Source organism: Dasypus novemcinctus, chromosome 18 (genome assembly GCF_030445035.2).
Source record: "Dasypus novemcinctus isolate mDasNov1 chromosome 18, mDasNov1.1.hap2, whole genome shotgun sequence".
Taxonomy (NCBI): Eukaryota; Metazoa; Chordata; class Mammalia; order Cingulata; family Dasypodidae; genus Dasypus; species Dasypus novemcinctus.
The window spans coordinates 5,289,245-5,308,090 of NC_080690.1; the positions used below are offsets into that span (position 1 = coordinate 5,289,245).

Here is an 18,846-nt window from a genome sequence, read left to right on the forward strand (position 1 = left end):
CCGGGGTCTGCGCGGCAGCTGAAGGCACAGGCCGAGGGCTGAGACCGGACAGTGAGGCGGGGAGGGTGAGCAGGCGCCTGCGGGAAGGGCCCGCCCCCGGGGGGGCCTGGTGCGCGCCGAGATGCCAACCTAGCCAGCCAGTCGCCAGTGCACGCGGGTCTTTCGGGACCAGCCCGAAGCACCGGGGCCTCCGGCCAGGATCCAGGAAGAGCAGAAAGTTAGTGCTGACCCTGGAGCCCACGCAGACCACGGGGCGGGGCTGGTCGATGAAAAGCAAGGGTGGGGGGGAGGAGCCCCTAGCCACAAACAGTGCGGACGTGGCCGGCCGGGCAGCCCCCACGCGCACACACGGCTCCCCCTCCTCCCCCAACCGCCCCTTCTTCCTGCGCGCTTGCTCCACTTGCTGCTCTCCTGCTGGGCGGCTGGGGACTAAGGGCACAGCTGACACCCCAGAGTGGTCCCCGCTCTCCGGCTCCTTGAGCCTTAAACAGGAAATAACCACATGCTAATGCTTCCCAGAACAAACGTGTCCTTTACTAAGTTCACTGAAACCTGAATCGCTATGAGGTTACCACCTGTAACTCGGCTCATGCCGCAAGCAGCGACACCTTTGCCGTTTTCAATTAACGGCTGAATGTATACTCAATCAGCCTTGTACAATCATGAAGCTTTCCGTATGTTTAGGATCCTCAAAGTTTAACTGAGTAAGGGTAGCACAGCCTTTCGCTCCCTTTGTGATGACGGGAGAGAAATGGCTGAAGCAACCACTGCTGAACGGCTTGCTACAAGCTCAAAGGGAATCTCTCTTCTTGTCCGGGCCGCTCGCCCTGGTCCGTGCAAGGCTGGCCGGCCCAGCCTGGAGCCTTGCTGTGGGCAGGGGGTGCCGCAGCCCCCACCGACGACCCAGGCTGCACGGGGCGCGTCCCCGCCCAGCCGCTCTTCTCCTCGCACCCACGTGTTTCCCGCAGCCCTTAGCCCGGGCACCGCCCGTTTCCTTGTGCGATGTCACCCTGCCAAGGTTTGGTTTCTGCTTTGCTGAGAAGGCTCCTTTTGGCACATGACCCTCTCCGACCCTTTCCCGAGCCAGGGCCATCTGTCTTAGGAAAGGTGCGGTGCTAGAGTTTGCTGTTCCTCTGGAACTGGGCCACGAGGCTGAGCACCTGCTCGGACGCTTTGATGTTCTTGGAGCCCAGGTAGGCAGTGCTGTTGGCCGCCGTCTCCTCCAGGTAGTAGCGGTAGTTGACCATCAGCCCGCAGGAGCCCGTGACGCCTTTGAGGCTGGCGTCGGCCATCCAGTTGATGCGCCACATCACCGCCCCGTTCTGCAGGTGGAAGTTGGCGACGGGGTTCAGGGCGTAGCCGCGGTGCTTCTCTCCGTACAGGTACCAGGCGCAGAGCCGCATCAGCGGGGCCTGCAGCGCCCGCACCAGCTTCTCCGACTTCACCCACTCACTGCTGCCGAGAAAGGCCCTGAGCGTCTCGCTCACAGGGCCGCCCGTGGCCTCGGCGATCTCTCTGCACTCGTAGTCGGTGAAGAGCTCGCTCCGCCCCGGCTCCTTTGCTTGTGTGTTCAGGGACCCCAGGAGCCACTTGGTGAACCCAGGTATGGGCGACAGACTCGAAAACGTCCCGAGGTGGGGGAACTCCTTCTGCAAAGCACGGATGGGGGGGATGGGGAAGGCGGAGAGAACGACACAGACGTGGACAAAGTTCAGCAGGTGTTTCACTGATAGGGGACCTTTCGCCTGACAGCTTAGATATGCCTGGCCTCCGTGTGCTGCTTTAGTTTACAAAGCAATAATGGAGACCTTTTTTTCTTCAGGAATATTTACTGGGAACCTGAGCTGTGCCCCGTCCTGCTCTAGCCTTGATATGTGTCTGTCCACACCACCGTTCACGTGGACAAAACCGAGGCCAGTGAGTTGGGACGTGCCCAGATCCAACAGCTGAGCACCCGTGAAGTGGGACGTGGGCTGCAGTTTCATGGCTGCGGCTTGTTTCTCTACCACCCAGCCCTCTCCCATGCGTCCACACCATTGCTCTGGGCTTCTCTGTGGCACCCAATTTCTCAGGGACAGTTTGCTGAATGAATGACTGATCGCTACAGGGAATGCAGAGAATGGGAGGGAAGGGAGCGGCACATGATACGGCTCATTATCCAAACAACAGAGATCTCAATTATCTTTTTAAAAAGTCTGGTGTTTTCTGATTATAAAAGTCGTACATGCTCACTATGGACAATGCTTTAAAAAACTTATAATGGAAGAAAGTAAAACCACCACGCTCCCCTCCCCTCAGATAACTAGTCAGTAGCTGGATAAAGTGCAATTCCTTCCAGTTTTCCCTGATGCAATTTTTATATGGGTGAGATTTATTTTATATCCTACCTTATGAATTTATATTGTGAGCATCTTCTCATTTTCATTAAAAATTCAAAACCATAATTTTGATGGCAGAATATTAAAAGAGAGGACTCTACCGTCATTTTTTCCAACCACGCTCTTTCCATCGGGCATTTAGGGTGGCCCCGTCCTTTGCTTTTATGGATGGCGACAGGCACTCGCGCAAGGAGAGTGACGCTGCGAGGTTCCCCGTGGCTCCCCGCCCCGAGGGTCAGTTAGGTGCACCAAGCCAGCTGGTGGGTTAAGGGGCCAGCCCTGATTTACGGACAGAGAGGGTCTGGGGACAAACTACCCAGGGGCCTTTTACGGCCCTTCTTACCCTAGCCGTTCCCCTTGCCCTCCCAGGTGCACTATCACCTCCAGCAGAGAAAAAGGGAACTGGAAGAAACTTCCACTAGTGAGCCTGGCTGGTCGGCAGCTCCGGGGGAAGCGTCAGAGGGATACAGATGCTGCTGCCCACGTGAATCCCGAGCCCTCGGATTTAAAACTGATGATGAATGCAATATGAAGCGCGTACAGATTTTAATACTCTAATTGTCATTCTCTAGGGAGGCGCTCTGCCTCGGCTCTCTGTGCTGAAACCACCCAGAGCAGAGTCATTTACCAGCAATCTAACTGCTTTACCTAATAATCTAGATACTGTGCGTTGTAGTTTATCCAAACCCCTTATGAGATTTTTTTTCACTTAACATTAACATTTGATTTGCAGTTATTTTAAAAAATCTACAGTTCTTCTCCTCTGCCTTCTTCCCATGGACTTCTGAACTAATGCACAGAAATGAGATGATGCTCATATATTCTCTATGGCCATCTCTGCACGTATGCAGCTGTGAATTTGAATTCACTTTTTGCCTTCATTTTTAAAGAAGTTTTAGATTACATAAAACTTGAGATAATTTTTTAAAGCTTAGGCCCAGAGTGAAACTGCAAGTTTTTACTGTAGGATGGCTCAAGTGCTTTTCACAGGGCAACAAAGATTAGGAAGTTACACCGAAATGGCCAGCGTCCCTGGCTCCTGGTTGCCTGGCCTAACCTCAGCCCTCCTGTGAGCAGAAGCCAGGGCGAGGAAAGGCCAGGGGCCGGGGCCTCGGGGGTGCAGCGGGGCTGGGGTGGGCGGGGTGGGGCATGGCCAGGTGAGGCTCCACGCCTTACCCTCCAAGCTGCAGGGAAAGGGGGTGCTCCAAGCAAGTCCACGGGGCGCCACCTGCTACCCGCCAGGAGGAGGCGGAGCCTGGCCGAGGACGCACCTAGCGTCTGCAGCCGAGGGGCTGGAGGCCGCCGACGTGGCAGCAGGCTTCTGGACCCTCTGGAAGCTCCCGGCCCCGAGGAAGGGCCAGAGTGCCTGGCATGCTTCCCCCCCCCCCCCCCCCCCCACTGCTTTCCAGCACGTCTCCCGCCGTCCCTGCGGGTGGCTGGCAGGGCTGATCACACCTTGAGAGTCACAGACGGGACCCAGCAACATCCGGGCAAGGACAAGAGCTGCACTCACCTGCAGCTCCTTGACCACTCGTTTAATGAGGAAGGTTCCTAGCTCGACGCCTTGCAGCCCTTGCTGGGTCAAGCTGATGGAGTAAAAAATCGCAGCAGCAATTCTGTTCTTGTCCTCTGGTTCTGAGGGAGGGGATTCTTTCACTATGGCCTGGAAGACGATAACGTGGTGAGAACGGGCGTCGCTGCACTGCTGCCCACGCCCCAGCTTGGCCCTTCCGCTCCAGCAGACGTGGGCAGCACGCACTAAGTGCTGGTCGCGTGAGTGTGAGCGCCCCCTGGAGGCGGAGGGCTCACCGCTGCCCTTGGCTGGTGGCTGTTACATCGTGTCTACTATTCTGAAATCCTCCTGCAGACTTTGTTGAATAACATTTTGTCTTTTTTTCTTTTTTTTCATTTTAAGCCTCTGTCCAAACTGAAACTGGCCTACATCTTCCCCTACAGCACCCAGGGATAACGCACTCAACCTCTCTCCGGGCAAACTCCATTTCCTTCAGCTCTTCTTAAAGGCCTGTTTTTTTCCTACTCTTTAGTTATTTTTGCTCTTTTGCTCTGAATTCAGTTTTCCAGGTTTCTCAATAGGTCATGTGCAGTTCCACGTAATTTTTCTTTTAGGGAATTTACCTTTTAATGGCTTTTCTACATACCTCTGATTCCGTGACAACATCCCTGCATTTCCCAAATGGGGACGCACATTCATACAACATACACACGAAGCAATCTGAGAAACGACGTGTGCTGGAAAGCCACGAACCCACAGTCTGATTTCACTCCCTCTGACCTCTGATTACGGTACTTTAGGGCCACTTGGTAATGCTGAGTCGCAGGTGGCTGCCTTTCCGTTTGCTTTGAGGCAGGTACTGCAGCTTACGTGGGAAGCACACATTTAAACTACTTCCACGTCCATCGTGACTTGAAGTCAGGGTGTTGACCCGCGTGGCAGGGAGGGGCCCACGGAGTCGGGAACTTCCTCAGGTTGGGTAAAGTTGTAGGTCTGTGCGTTTTCCCTGGGGAAAGGGCCTCAGCTTTAAATCAGCCTCTGGAAGTTTATTCTACAAACCCAAAAAAATATGTAATAAGAAGTCTTTTTTCTTTTCATACTATGAATGTTTTAATCACTTTGGGATTGTTTTCAGGGCCCTGAGCCATCAGGCAACATTAAAATTGGGGAAGCACAAGTTCAGATTTTAGACATTGCAGAAATGGCAACTTGGAGCGAAATAGCAGCTTGAGCATCCAAATTTATCTCCGTTCATTTGTTCCTAGAGTCTAATATGGAGCTAGGACCTACTGCCATAATGAAGATGGCCTAAGCCCGGGTCCTGCCGCCCGCACGCAGTGTCACGGAAGAACCCCGCTTCCAGGCAGAACTCACCTGGTATCCTTCGTGTCTCATCTTATGGAATTATTGTCTTTGCTTACAAGAAGCCTGCAGATGGCCATGTGGTTCCTTGTCCAAAGATTTCCAGCAATCTTTTTTTTTTTTTTTTAGGAGGTACTGGGGATTGAACCCAGGACCTCATGCATGGGAAGCAGGCGCTCAACCACTGAGCTACATCCGCTCCCAGAAATCTCTTTTTAAAGTTTTAAAAATAAAAATGAATTTTTCTTTGAATTTACAAAAGAGATACATATAATGTAACAAGGGGCAAAAAAGTAATGCTTAAAGAAGAAATCATAAGTTACTCCAAGATCTAACACCAATTCCTGCTGCTAGCTTTTGGATGAACACCCTTGTACATCTATCTCATTGGCTATAAGTATGTATGCTTTTTAAAATATATGTATACACTGAACTATGTGCGCATGCACACACACACACACATACACACACACGCACCCATAGACTCACACAGGCCCAAATAAGTGCGCTTCCTTCTACAGGCAGGGGAGGATGCTCCCTTCGAATTGCGCTGGCTAGAAGCCTTACATGTTCCATGGTGTTGGGCAAGTCACTGAGGTGCCCTGAGCACCAGTACTTTCATTTCTAAAATAATACCCAACTCAGGGCATTCTGAGCAATTATGCATGGAATGTGTGATTTGTCCTCCAAAGCTATTAATATAATAAGTAAAATTGTACTCTACATGCTATTCTATAATCGGAATTATTATTTACTTGTATGGCAAGGTAGGCTTTCAAATTCAAAAGTATAAATCCCTATCCACATTCAAGTACACGTAGAGAAAGCCAAGGTCTGTGCGGCTATGCGTATGCACCACCATTCATTCAACCCATCCTCTCCTGAGGGGCGGTCAGCTCATTACGATTACGTCTAGCCTTTCAAACCTAGAAACAACGTTGCAGTGACAGAGTAGCTGTCTGCACTCCTCAGGATAAATTCCTAAGAGCAGAATTTTTAGGTCAGAGAGAATGCGTATTTTATATTTAATATTTCTCAACCAACTGCCCCGACAATGCAGTGACTTTTAGTCCCACCAAGAGTGTATAAGTAACGACTTCTTCAGACACAAACCTGGTGCCGAAGCATCTCCTGGTGGTCAAGGGCATCCGCCCACCTGCCCGCCTCAGTTTCTCAACCTTCCTTACGAGGACAGTCCAGGCGCCCATCTTGAGATGTCACCACCTGCGCCACTTCCTCACAGGCTGTTCTGATCCCCAAGTCTTCACCCGCCCCCTCACCTGTCTCACCTGTCTTCCTTCACCTTCATCAAGGTCTGCTCTCCATTTCCAGACCCACAGAGTGAGCTCAGGTTCCCACTCGGCCCGACCCCCTTCGGGAGAGGCAGGGACCACCTGGCAGGAGCCCTGTAACCAGCTCTGACCTGGGAGAGCTCTGGGCACAGACCAGGCAGACGCTGGGTTGTTCATTTTTCAATCACAGGTCTTTCCCAAGTCCCTGAGGTCATCTAACAAGTGCTGCCAGGATGACTCGCGAGCCCCTCTCTCCGCTCCCCTCCCGTAATCGACGCCGGCCCCGGCGCCATCTGAATCAGCACCCCCAGATGAACTCTGCTGCCTCCGTGACTTCCTATGGGCTACACGTCTACAGACTAAACTACAAAGGTGGGGGTTTTACCTCACCCATCTAAAAATCCACAACAAGCCAGAGCAGTTCATTTGGGGGGAAAGACAGGATAAAATCTAGTAAAAACAGCTACGGGGCTGCAGGGGGTGGCCGCCTGACGGCGGCTCGAGCGTGTGATGGTACCTGGATGTTGCTGGAGATGTCACTGGTCAGGGCCACGTGCAGGACGACCAGGGGCTCCCCCGGGGTCGAGCAGTGAGAGAAGAAGTAGCATCTCCTGTACGGCCCGACCCGCCGCTTCATGTCCATCCAGTTCTTCACGGGATGCACGGCCTCGGACCTGACGGAGAATTGTGAGGAAGGCACTGCAAAGGAGCATCACTTACAAGGTAAATAACCAACGCTGAACCCGTTCGCATTATTCACTAACGTCAAACAGAGCCTTTAAACACAGCTTTAATGGACTCTACAGGGAAATTCAGAGAAAATCATTTCAATGTGAAACAGCACCAGCTAAGAGGAGCTACAATTAATGATCACTTTACACAAAATTATGCGCTAATTCTTGATATCCACTGTTCGGACGAGTTTGTGAGTCTCTTGGGAATGACTTGTGCAGCAAATTTTAACTCAGAAACGTAATCAAACGTGTGGCCGTCGAACCTTCCTTTGGACCACGGTGGCTGCGGATCAGCGTCAAGGCTGCGCACGCCCGTCTCCGGGTTCCCTTTGCGTCTCCGGGTTCCCTTTGCGCGGCAGCCTGCCTCCCACCCTACTTGGCTTCAGCTTGCCAAGTGGCGGCGCCTGACGGCCACTGCGCGCGTTACATTTCCAACACTCACCACCTTTCAAGCCTTGGATGCTGTGAAACAAGTGGAAAGGGGAGATCCCGGGTGAGGAGGAGATCTTCCAGCTGTGAGGGCGGACTGGTCTGTCTGGACAAGTTGTAATCATGTACGATAGAGTTATTTTAGAGTTTTTATCCATGGAAGAAATTTGAACCAGAGCAAGGAAATGCTGTTCTGATTACCGCCAGCACCTATACTTGGCCCAGGAATCTGCACGGCTCCGAGGACGGGGAGCCTCTTCCCGGGAGCTGTCGAGTGGGCTGGCGGGCTTTCAGCAGAAGGTGGCCCGTAAGGCCCAGGGGAGGTTTCCCGACAGCCCGGCCAGTGTCTGTCCCCGGCCCCTCCTCTTCCGTGATCCCGGCACGAGCTGCCACGACAGCCACACGCGTGGGGCCTGTGCTTGGGTTTTGTGGAGACTGGCTTTCAGCTAAGAGCAGGGACGTGGAAACTGGGCTACTTACTCGCTGATCTTCTGGAGCACTTCGCACGGCGAGTGCCAGGTAACCCGCTCGAGGTTTAGGAAGCCGGAGGAGAACCACTCCGAGAGCATGCACTTCAGCACTCCGTTCATTTCCTGGGGGGGGGAGAGAAAACAGGGGCTTCGCACCACGGTCAAGCCCGCCTCGGCACCAGCGCCGGCTCACGGAATTAAAATGCCAGAGCGCGACGCGGAAGCAGCCCGTGCCGGCAGTTCTCCAGTGGGCTTCTGCCGAGACGTGCCGCTGAACCCCCTCGGAGCGGGCTGGACTCTAACTCTGCTATTCAGACGTACCCAGCTCGATACGGAAGAGACCTGGATGGCAATCTTCAATGTGGACCAAGTTGCCCAAATCAAATGACAGGCTTCATGTCATTCACCACAGTGAACAAAACGCCCAAATAAAGCAAACCTGACAGTGAAAGATGCATCCTAAGGAAATGCTAACGAGGCCAGTACGGGACTCACGCTTCCACATGCTATCCGAAACATTCTGTATAATTTGCCCAAAAAGAATTCAGAAGTGCCCTGAGACAGGAGCACCTGATCCCAGGCACCGCAGTGCATCAGCCCCAAGACCCACCGCTTCGTCCAAATGACGGCGGGTCACCGTTTAAGAGGCAGCATTTTTTCCCTTCCTTAGTGGGACATACAAGAGTACGGCCTGACCATCGGTGCATCAGAGATTTCAGGAACTAACCTTATTCTTTTTTTTTTTTTTTTTTTTTAAAGATTTATTTATTTAATTTCCCCCCTCCCCTGGTTGTCTGTTCTTGGTGTCTATTTGCTGCGTCTTGTTTCTCTGTCCGCTTCTGTTGTCGTCAGCGGCACGGGAAGTGTGGGCGGCGCCATTCCTGGGCAGGCTGCTCTTTCTTTTCACGCTGGGCGGCTTTCCTCACGGGCGCACTCCTTGCGCGTGGGGCTCCCCCACGCGGGGGACACCCTTGCGTGGCAGGGCACTCCTTGCGCGCATCAGCACTGCGCATGGCCAGCTCCACACGGGTCAAGGAGGCCCGGGGTTTGAACCGCGGACCTCCCATATGGTAGACGGACGCCCTAACCACTGGGCCAAAGTCCGTTTCCCTAACCTTATTCTAATTTCATTGCCCTTCATTATAGCTTATCTACTTCCTTAAATGATCTGAGGCTGCTTCAGATCAGATTCGCTTGTGCTGAAGCCTTCACAGCAAGAATGAAAGAACCACAGGCGCGTAAGGAAAGGAGGCGAGCGGGAGCAGGCACGTCTCGGTTTAGGTGCACTGAGAGCAGCGAGCTCCCTGGGGGCCAGACGGGGAGGGAAGATGTTGAGGGGAGAGGATATGGCTGCTTGCTCCCCGCAGCTAAATGAACCAAAGCCTCATCTTTTAGCTAGGCACATGGCTGTCCAGACAAGACTGCACTGCATGAGGGGTAATCAGAAGATGGAGTTCTGGCTAAGCAAAGGCGTCCTGTAGAAGCTTTGGGGAAGCTTTCGTAAAAGGGGGCTGAAATATGCCTTTTCCCCATCTTTTTCTTTGTCCTTCCCTTTGGACTGCAAATTGGAAGGTGGTGTGATGGCTAGAGCCTGAGCATCCATCTTGGGCCAGGAGGTGAGCTCGGGGATGAAGGTTACTCAGGGCAGAGCAACAAGACAGACCTGGAGCGGCATCACCAGGGCAGCCCTGGGCTGCTTACCTTCAGACTTCCATGTGAGAGGAAAACTTCTGTTATTCAAATCACTGTTATTTAGGGTTTCTGTTACTCATAGATGAACTGTATATGAAGACATACTCTGAATACTATTAGCGAATAACAGCACACATCTCTGCACATCTGGCACAGAATTGGTCTCAGGAATTTTTGTGTAGGATCACAAAAAACACAGTGGACAACACCTGCAAAGAGCAGCTTCACAAAAGCTGTAAACATCTTATAGGGCCATTCCCCACTAATCCCTGGAAAAGCTGTAACGACTCAGAACTCTGTCATCCGAGGAATGCTGCAGGTGTGGGTTGGCGGCTCCGGCTTTGGAGAGACAAGTGACCCATCTTTACATGGTTAAGGCTGGGGGCGTGGGAGAGGCCGTGGATTGCTCTGTCCGACTCCATGGGAGTGGGTGGTGGGGTGGGGTGGGGTTAAATCTAGGACCAGCTGGTGGACGGTGGAGAACCTCAGACTTCACTTTCTGTAAAGGAGAACTTCTGAGAAGTTAGGGCCACCCAGGCATGACTGTTCGGAGAAGGTACGCCCCGCTGCGGGACGTGATAAGCACAGGCGAGCAAGAACTTGCTGGAGCCGATTTAAAAAGGATTTAAGTATCAAATGAGAGGTGGGACCAGATGACCTTTGCAATTCCTTTGAACTCTGCAGTCTATAATAACCCTGTGTGTCTAATCTCCTTTCCTCAGCTCTAAGATCTAAAGGGCAGAGGCCATTTCTGATTTATTTCCATAGCTTCCAAAGCAAACAGTGAGTGGTGCCTACCACATGATTGACAGTAATAGAGACGGATAGTGAATGATTAAAAGAAAATTTTTAAAAAGGAAAAAATTGGAAGAGTGGTGGTTAGGGAGTAGCAGAGAGGGACGCTGGGCCATGCAGAATGACTCTATAAAACTCTACTGTGTTTGATCACAACGGTAAAAACAGATTTTCAAACTCTTACGTACTGAAAACCGTGGATGCTCTCTCCGGAAGACAGAGAATGCAAACAGAGGAACAGTATCTCGTGTACAATTTCCTGGGGTTCGTGGACCCCTCCAAGATTTATGTGTGGATCATCCCCACGGCCTCCACGTCTGCATTAAATGATGAGGAAGGGACTAGCCGAGGTCCTGGCATCTCTACTATGTTGTCCCGGGCCCATCCCCGATAGGAAAATTCTGGAAATACCTGGCTTCAGAAGTACTTACGAAAGCAAAGCTTTGGGTGATTAACACCCCCTCCAAAAGTATTCCATTCTATTCTGGGCGAGGAACAGCTGTAAAATGTGACACTGGTACACGAGAGCTGGGAATGTGGGTTAAAGGTTAGCAGTCTCCACTGCTTGTCTCACCACTGACGCCAGCTGCTTGAGCTCTCGGCCTGGAGCTGGGGCAGCTGGTCATGAATGACAGGAGGGAAAGAAATCTCTTAGGCTTTCCACTCAGTAATTCAGCCATCACCGATCAACAGTACAGGACTCAGAGACACAACAGCTGGGACTGTTTGGGGGACGCTAAAGCCAGCGTCGGGTCTCTGGCCAGAGAACCCAGGCACGGCTCGTCCTCTTCTGTACTGCTAATTCCCCGCATCTGGGGTGATGCCATGTAGGTCGGCTGACTTGCCCTTTGTAGCAGAAAGGTTCTCGTCTCCTGCCCTGTCCTCTGCGGTCCAGAACCCCCCTCCCACCCACTTCCAGCACTCAGAAGTCCCAAGGGTGCTCGGGGCCTGTGGAAAGAGCAGTACTGCAGAGGCTGAGGAATCGTGGGTACAGCTCAGCACAGGTAACCAGCTGCCCCCAGGGGCCTGGGCCCCCCATTCCCACCTAAGAATCACTCGCTTAGCCTGGCTGAGCAGAGTATTTAGTAGAACCGACAAGAAGCACTGCATTAATTTAAAAGCAGGACAAGCCCACAAGAGGCTTCACCATGAGGTGTTGACCCCGGCTGGGAACGCTGTGTCTGACGCCAGCCGAGCCCTCCCTTCTGTTCCTTGGCTGTTGACACGAGAGCGTGCACGCTTCTCACCTCGCAGCGCCTTCCCTGTTCAGACTGCCCCCAGGATGCCGAATGCCCCTCGAGTGTCCTTCCACCTTTGGGGCCGAGGACGACACTTGGGCCTCCACCTCTGCCCTCACTCGCATTAAGCCCCGGCCTGCTGAAATCAGCCCCAGCACCGTCCCGAGGCTGAACTCTTGCAGGTCATCGACGGCCACCTCCCGCCACCTCACCTTAGTCCTCGTTCCTCCTCCTTCTTCTGCCCCTGGGAAGGTCCCCCAGGTCGTGTCCACCCGAGCAAGGTCAGACAGGGCCTCGAGGTCCGTTCGAACCCCACGCTTCCCCAGAAACCTTCCCCTTCTGTTTCTCTGAGTCAATCCTCCCGCGGGTGCTCCCGCTCTGTCCTCCTCTAAGACGTGGCACCTTCTGCCTGATGTTGGGATCTCCCCGGAGCGGGCCGGGCTCTGGCTGCCAGTCCTCTCTACACGCATGCCAAAGAGACGCTGCAGGATTTGGGTCCATGGGTGCTCCTTCTTCCCCACCTCCTCCCGCTGTCCTCTGTTCCCAATCCTGCGGGAGCAGCTGCCTGCAGCTCCGGAGGCGCCACTCCCACGGTTTCCACGTTGGCCAACGGGGAAGTCCCAACCGGAAGGTCCTCCGTGGGCCTTCCTCTTTTAGAGGGAAATCGCAATTCCTCAATCATTTGTTGTTACTGTCACAGCCTCTGGTGAAGACTGAATTCCTCAAAGGGCGGCGGCATGAGCGCCTCGGTCGGCCGATGCTCCCGCCGCAGCGTGCGCCCCCCTGGCTGTGGCTCCTGGCAGCCCCCGGCCCTCGCTGGCTGCAAAGAAGGCGTGTGCCCTCTGGTTCTGCCGCCTGCGGCACTGAGGGCAGGCAGCTATTTCCACTAAAGGTGATCGCTTTTCCTAGAACTTTCTAGACAAGCTCCCCTGACCTTCCCTCACGGTGGTTGTCTGTGTCCTAGAGCCACTTAACGCTGACCCCAGGACAGGAAAACGAGGCCCCGTGGGGGTCTGAGCGGCAGGGCACACCATGAAGCCTTTGGCTTGCGTTCCGCCAGGACACTGTCACAAACGGGGGCACGAGCGGGATGGGGCCGTGGTCCGGAGCGGCTAACAAGCAAGCCTGCTTCCCGTTCCCAGCATCTGCTGGGGTGATGTTTTTGGCCGACTCTCCTCACCTTGAACTCTGGTCCCCCTCCTCCCAGCCCCTCCTGAGAGCGGGCGCCACAGCAACCTGACGCCTGCTGACAAGACGGCTCGGGCGTCAGGCCCGCCCGCACGGGCAGAGGCCTGCTTCTCGGGTCCCCACGGCACCGTGACTTTGGCCCTGGGTCACTTTCTAAGCGGCCTTCTTGGCTTCCACCATTTTGACTAAAAATATGGTTAGAGTTCCAGGTGTCACCTGGACAGATCCTGGACAGCAGATCCCAGGAAGATGAGCACTTGGAGAACTAGATCTTCTGGCCGCCGTGAGAAGGGTCTGGAAAGGCACCTGCGCAGCTTCCTCCTTGTAGGTGCCCCTCGCTTGCCGGTGGACACCTGGGTCAAGTGCACCTGTCGTCCTTCAGGGAAACACTTCCCAGAAAGTGGTCGGAGAAGAGGCTGGCTTCTGGGGGTGACTGGTCTCAACACCACTGACTGTAAGGAACCCCAAACTCGAGCCCCGCCTTCCCTCATCCACCCACAAGCCGCCCGGAGCACTCAGACCTTCTCTTACTCTGGGGACACAATTCTGTTTCATTGGGTATTTTATCTCTAAGAAACTTAGTTCTTCAGCCCGAATGGGACTTCGGAAATATCTCTGAGAGAAACAAAAAGCCTAAAGGCGCCCCCTGCACAGTGACCTGGACGCAGGCCTCGGCCGAGCAGAGCTTCAACCACACACCTCCAAGCTCCCTGGCACATGCACAGGGCGCCCGCACTCTGCGCCTCCTCTCCTGCTGGGCCCGTGGCCCGTCGAGGGCACTGCGCCCGGCAGGAACGCGGGCTCTTCTGCTGCACGCTGGCCTGGCACCGAGGACGGCAGTTAGGGACGAGGATGCTGAAGACGGCGACACCAAGAGCACACGGTGGGCTTGGAATGAGGCCCTGCCTCTCTGCACTTCTCCATGTCATGCAAGAACAGGCAAAATTAGACCTACTTCCACCTGAAGGTCAACTAACAAGCCTCTGAACTCACTCAGACCTTTTAGAGGAAAAAGGCATTTTTAAAAAGAACATTTTATCATGTAAGCAAAGGATATTACAGCCTTCTGGTGAGGTTAAGCTGCTCTACAGATGTCAAAAACACTCTCCAAACCACTCCATGTTCTACCGATTAAAATCGGTAGTTTTGGGATCATATAAGTCAATATTGACCATGAATAAACTTTTCTAAGAATTCCTTAATTATTAAACCCCCCACAATTCCTTTCTTGGAATAAATCAATTAAGATCAATTAATTTAGTTATTCAAAGATTTCAACACACTTACATCCCAAGAACACCCCCGGGGGCCAGACCTTCTGCGGCTTGCCCCCTACGTGCTCCGGCTTCTCCCAGCCACCCTCTCCTTAATCTGGGCAGTGCTCCTCTCCTCCATGCAAAGGATTCGCGGTCTTGAAAGACACAGAGCAGATGTGCGACCTTGGCCATGCTGTAAAACTTTCTTCAAAAGAATACTGTGCCTTTGCAGCCAAGAGACTCGATACTGACTCTGAACGTCACATCAAAAAGGATTAAGAAACCCCAAGGGAGAGAAACACAACTTTATCAGATTTTAAATATCCAAGGAAAAAGAAATACCCAGGCTGGCACGTGCTTTAGGTCTTCACACAGGGCTACGCTTGCAATGGAGATGTCAATCTTCCAGATTCTTCCCAAATGTCCAGTAATCATAAGCCCTGGTTAGAGACAAGACCCTGACAAAATGTGCCTGCACCTGTAAACCGCCATTTAGCAAAGCTTCGCTACACCCTCTAGGGCAGTTCTAGGGAGCCGGCTGGCCGTGCCCAGGGCACCCACCCCCTCATGGGGAGCCACCAGCGGAGGGACCAGGCCCCTCCCTTCCCCCCAGTGCTTCCACCACTCCACCCATGGTTCCGTGAAATACACAAACCTTTGCGGCTCACATTCGCCACTTCCCCTGAAGAGCCTTCGCACCCCATGGGATGCAGGAAAACAAAGACCCAGTGCCAGGCAATGTGGGGCCTGAACATGTTCCAGAGCCAACGCACAGGACTGGGCCCATGGTGCGCCCCGTGAAGCAGTGCCTCCTCACTCAGCGCCACCCGCCAAGCTCAAGGACCGGCAGGGGCCAGGCAAGGCACAGGCACGTGGGCTGGGCGGCAGTGCGAGCTCACGGGGGAGGGGGGGAGCGCCGAGGGGCAGGCCCTTGGGGTTCTGGCACCTGCTCAACAGCTTTGGGAGTCAAACGTCTCAGGCTTTCTAACACTGAACTGCTAAAAGTGAAAAGGTCTATTGTGTCTCCTCTTTAACTTGCATGCAAAATTCAGAAAGAGCTCAAAGAAATGGATTCAAATGGTCTGTACGTAGTGATTCTGGAGATAAGCTACCATATAGATCCCAGGTGGCAATTTCTATGGATAGATTTGCAGAGCCCCAGTCTCTGAATGATTTCAACGATATGGATTAAAAATAAGACTCCGGTAACTAAGCAAAGTAAAGGAGAAAGGAATGAAGAGTTAGCTACTAGTGCTCACATGCCCTGGCTAGGAGAGCACTTCCAGGCAGAGCACCAGAAAGCTGCTCCGGGGCAGTCAGGCACACCTTGCACCCATGCACGGCAAAGGTCACACTCTATGGCTCGCTCCCTGCACACTCTCTTTACTCCACACAACTCTGTGCCTGTAGTGGCAACATCTTTTACTCCTTACGTGTGCACATGGCCTTCGTCTAAAGAACAAGGGAACTTGGGGGCGCTGGGACCTGGCACCGTGGCAGCCTCTGGTTTCCAGGGCACGCACCTTTCACCCAGCAAGGATACGCCCAATGTCACGGCTTTCAGTTGCCATAATTTGCCTTCTTGATTGGTGATAACCAAGAGTTTACTCATATGGGGACAAACAGGGGGTGCACTCAGGAACGAGTCACAGAATCAGAGGCTTTAGAACTGGTCATCAGCCAAGGGCTGTCCAAATGTCTGATGCTGGGACTCTTGGCTGCGCAGAGACCGTCAGGCCCGCCTTGGCTTCCTTCTAGGCTCGAGCTCTGTTATGGAGAGGGGAGCAGTTTGACCTCAAGACAAATGGCCAACTATCAGTGTGCCATGTCTGTCTCACAGCAGGGCACCCACAGGTCTATCCTGGTCACTCGCTCATCGTTCTGCTTAAAACAAGGGTACCAGGGCTCAAGTTGCTGACCCTCTACTTGAGGAGAGAACGCATTTCCACTAGTAAATTATTTGGTTAACCTAAGGGGTCCAGACAACACGATGCAAAGCTCAGAACAGGGCAAGATCACTTTGAGTTGGAGGGGTTGGTTGAAGTTTAGTGAAAGAGCTGGGGCTGGAGGGAGTTCCTAAAATGTGGGTGGGAATCAGGTAGGCCTCCAAGTAGCGATGACAGTCATGCTGATTTAGGCAAGTTCAATCAGAGAATCAGCTTGGTAGGAGAGGTGTGAGGAGGGGGACGAGCAGTGGAAGGAAAAGCTGGACATGTGGTCCAGGATGGTTGGTGTACAGCAAAAGGTCAAAGGAAAGACACTAAATGTCACCCTTTAGGCTAGAGAGGTTGGACGGTTTTCCAACAAGGGAGTAAAGACAGACCTGAGGTTTCAGGGATGTAAGGGGCACTGAAATTGCTTCTAAGCTGGCAGCTTGTACACAGTCTTGGAGAGAGTGACTGCAATGACAAGCAGAACACATGAAACTCCTCTATTATGAGACCAAACAAGACCAGTCATTAACTGGGCTGTTTTATCTTGCTCTCCAGTTCATAGAAAGAGGCAAATTCTAAGAAAACAATCCATTTGAGACTTGGTTAAATCATCAACTCCAAGAGTCAGTGTGTCCTGATGAAGCTCACAACCCTGTCTGGGTTTGGCTGGGCAATTTGAGAAAACTATTTACTTCCCCTGAGGGCTTGGACAAGTCACATGACCTCATCACCTTATTTCCTTGACTGTAAAAGGGGATACACCTATCACCCACTGAAGAATGAGGCAATGAAAGAGAAACTACGATGCGATACTAGAATTCTTAAATGAGTTAGAAAATAATAGTTTACTGATTTAATTTTTTTTAAAAGCCAGTCACACCTGATCCAGTTCTGAATGTCAGAAAACTTCCTGAAACATTTACAGAATTTTTTTCATCAGTAAAAGGGCAGGTTAATAGTTTCTCCATATGTAATACTAAGAGAGTATAAAAGAGCCCTACTCTGCTGTAGGTAATCCTCCAAGCCATAATTACTGAAATTTAAAAGCATTCATATTTGACCCTAACACGAGCTCACCCTGAGCTCCTGCTTGCCCTAATAAGTCAACTTGCAGTCATCACGTTTTAGGTTAACTCTGGGAGGGAAGATGCTCTGCAGTAGCGAGGCCAGGTGCATCAGCACGCCTCTACGGGGGTGACTTTGAGCTCTAGCGTTTCTGTGCAGCTCCCGGAAGTTCTCAAGACAAGGCCTTACACACAGTGGATGCGCAATGAACTTTTGCCGACACATACGTTCTCAGAGGGCGGCCCGAAGCTCAGTTCAGCACTCGTTCAAGTACACCGGACCTTGGCTAAAACGTGACTGTGTGGAGCACTCTGAGCACGGACGACCGTGACAATGACCTTAAATACGACAAGTGCCGAGTGTCTTAGCAAGCACCGTATACGTGAGAACCGACGAAGGCACGAGACGAGAGGGAGCAGCGGCGCGCTCCGCCGACTCAGAAAGCGTGGGGAGGAGAGACGGAGTCTGGGGGTCTGTGACTCGGGGCGATGTGCGCGCGGCTTCAGGCAGGGGCAAGGAAGTGCAGGGGGCTTGAGGGGCAGGTGAGTACACCGAGTGCCGCCCGGAGGCCCCGCGGCCCCGGCGCCAGCGCGGCCCGGGCAGGGCCTTACCCGGACGTGCGGCCCCTCTACCAGCTTGAGGGCCTGCGCCTCGAGCAGGTCGGCCCGCAGCTGCACCAGGAAGCGCACGCCGCCGTCCAGCTTGCTGATGTGGTGGAAGAGGCCGCGGTAGCGCGGCACCAGCGCGTAGCGCAGCCGGTCCTCCGCCTGCAGCAGCACGGCCGCCTCCCGAGGCTGCTGGCGCAGCTGCAGCACGCCGGCGCTCTGCTCGGCCACCTGGCCGTGGTCCACGCCGAAGCCCCGCGCCAGGCGGCCCAGCAGCTCGGCGCGCTCGGCCGCCTCGGTCAGGCCGCCGTAGAAGCTCACGAAGTCGGCGCACTGGCCCTCGGCCGGCGCCGGCGTCTTCTCGCGCAGCTCGTAGGCCGGCGTCTGCGGCACGGCGCGGCGCAGCAGCTCGTCCATGGCCCGCTCCAGGGCGCCGGCCGGCCCCGCCCGCCCGCTCCGCAGCCGGAGCGCGGGCGGCCGCGGAGGCAGCCGCAGCGGGAGCAGACGCCACGCCGCCAGGCCCGGCCCGAGGCCTCGCATGGCGCCGGGCGACAGCTGCGGAGCTGGCGCGGCCGCCCGGGCCGCCGCGCTTCCGGCTTCCGGCGCGCGCAGGCCCCCATTGGCCGTGGCCCCGGGACGAGCAGGGCGGTGGCCAATCGGAGGGCGAGGACGGGGGCGGGGCGGGAACGGGGGCGGGGCGGGACGGCCTCCTGGGCGGGCCCGGGACCAAGTGGGGCAAAGGTCCTGGCGGGCGGGAATGCTCGGCGGGGGGGGTGGGTCGCGCTGCCCCGCCCTGCTTCTCCGGCCTCAGGTTCGCTTGTCTCCCGCTCAGCAGCCGCTTTGGGTCCTGTTCTGCCCCTGTCCCCTAAGGTCACCGTCTCAGTCCCTGGTCCCC

At 54.1% G+C, this 18,846-nt stretch overlaps 1 protein-coding gene and 1 non-coding gene across 2 annotated transcripts; both read right to left on the minus strand.

Moving 5' to 3' along the window:
- Window positions 1-512: 512 nt before the first annotated feature.
- MLYCD (malonyl-CoA decarboxylase) lies at window positions 513-18,528 on the minus strand. The gene is made up of 5 exons (XM_004466264.5): window positions 17,958-18,528; window positions 8,189-8,301; window positions 7,063-7,219; window positions 3,892-4,041; window positions 513-1,649 (listed from the first exon to the last, which is right to left on the minus strand). Exons 1-5 carry the CDS (start codon window positions 18,489-18,491, stop codon window positions 1,116-1,118), a joined length of 1,488 nt encoding a protein of 495 aa, XP_004466321.1. The 5' UTR covers window positions 18,492-18,528; the 3' UTR covers window positions 513-1,115.
- On the minus strand, window positions 5,381-5,455 carry TRNAG-CCC (transfer RNA glycine (anticodon CCC)). The gene has a single exon. It is a non-coding gene; the product is annotated as a tRNA-Gly (tRNA).
- Window positions 18,529-18,846: the final 318 nt, after the last annotated feature.

Coding starts and splice junctions, on each gene's coding strand:
- MLYCD (XM_004466264.5), bottom strand. CDS start 18,491: ATGCGAGGCCTCGGGCCGGGCCTGGCGGCGTGGCGTCTGCTCCCGCTG. Junction 8,302..17,957: donor TAGAGGGGCCGCACGTCCGG/GTAAGGCCCTGC, acceptor TCCCCCCCCCAG/GAAATGAACGGAGTGCTGAA. Junction 4,042..7,062: donor ACATCTCCAGCAACATCCAG/GTACCATCACAC, acceptor ATCGTCTTCCAG/GCCATAGTGAAAGAATCCCC.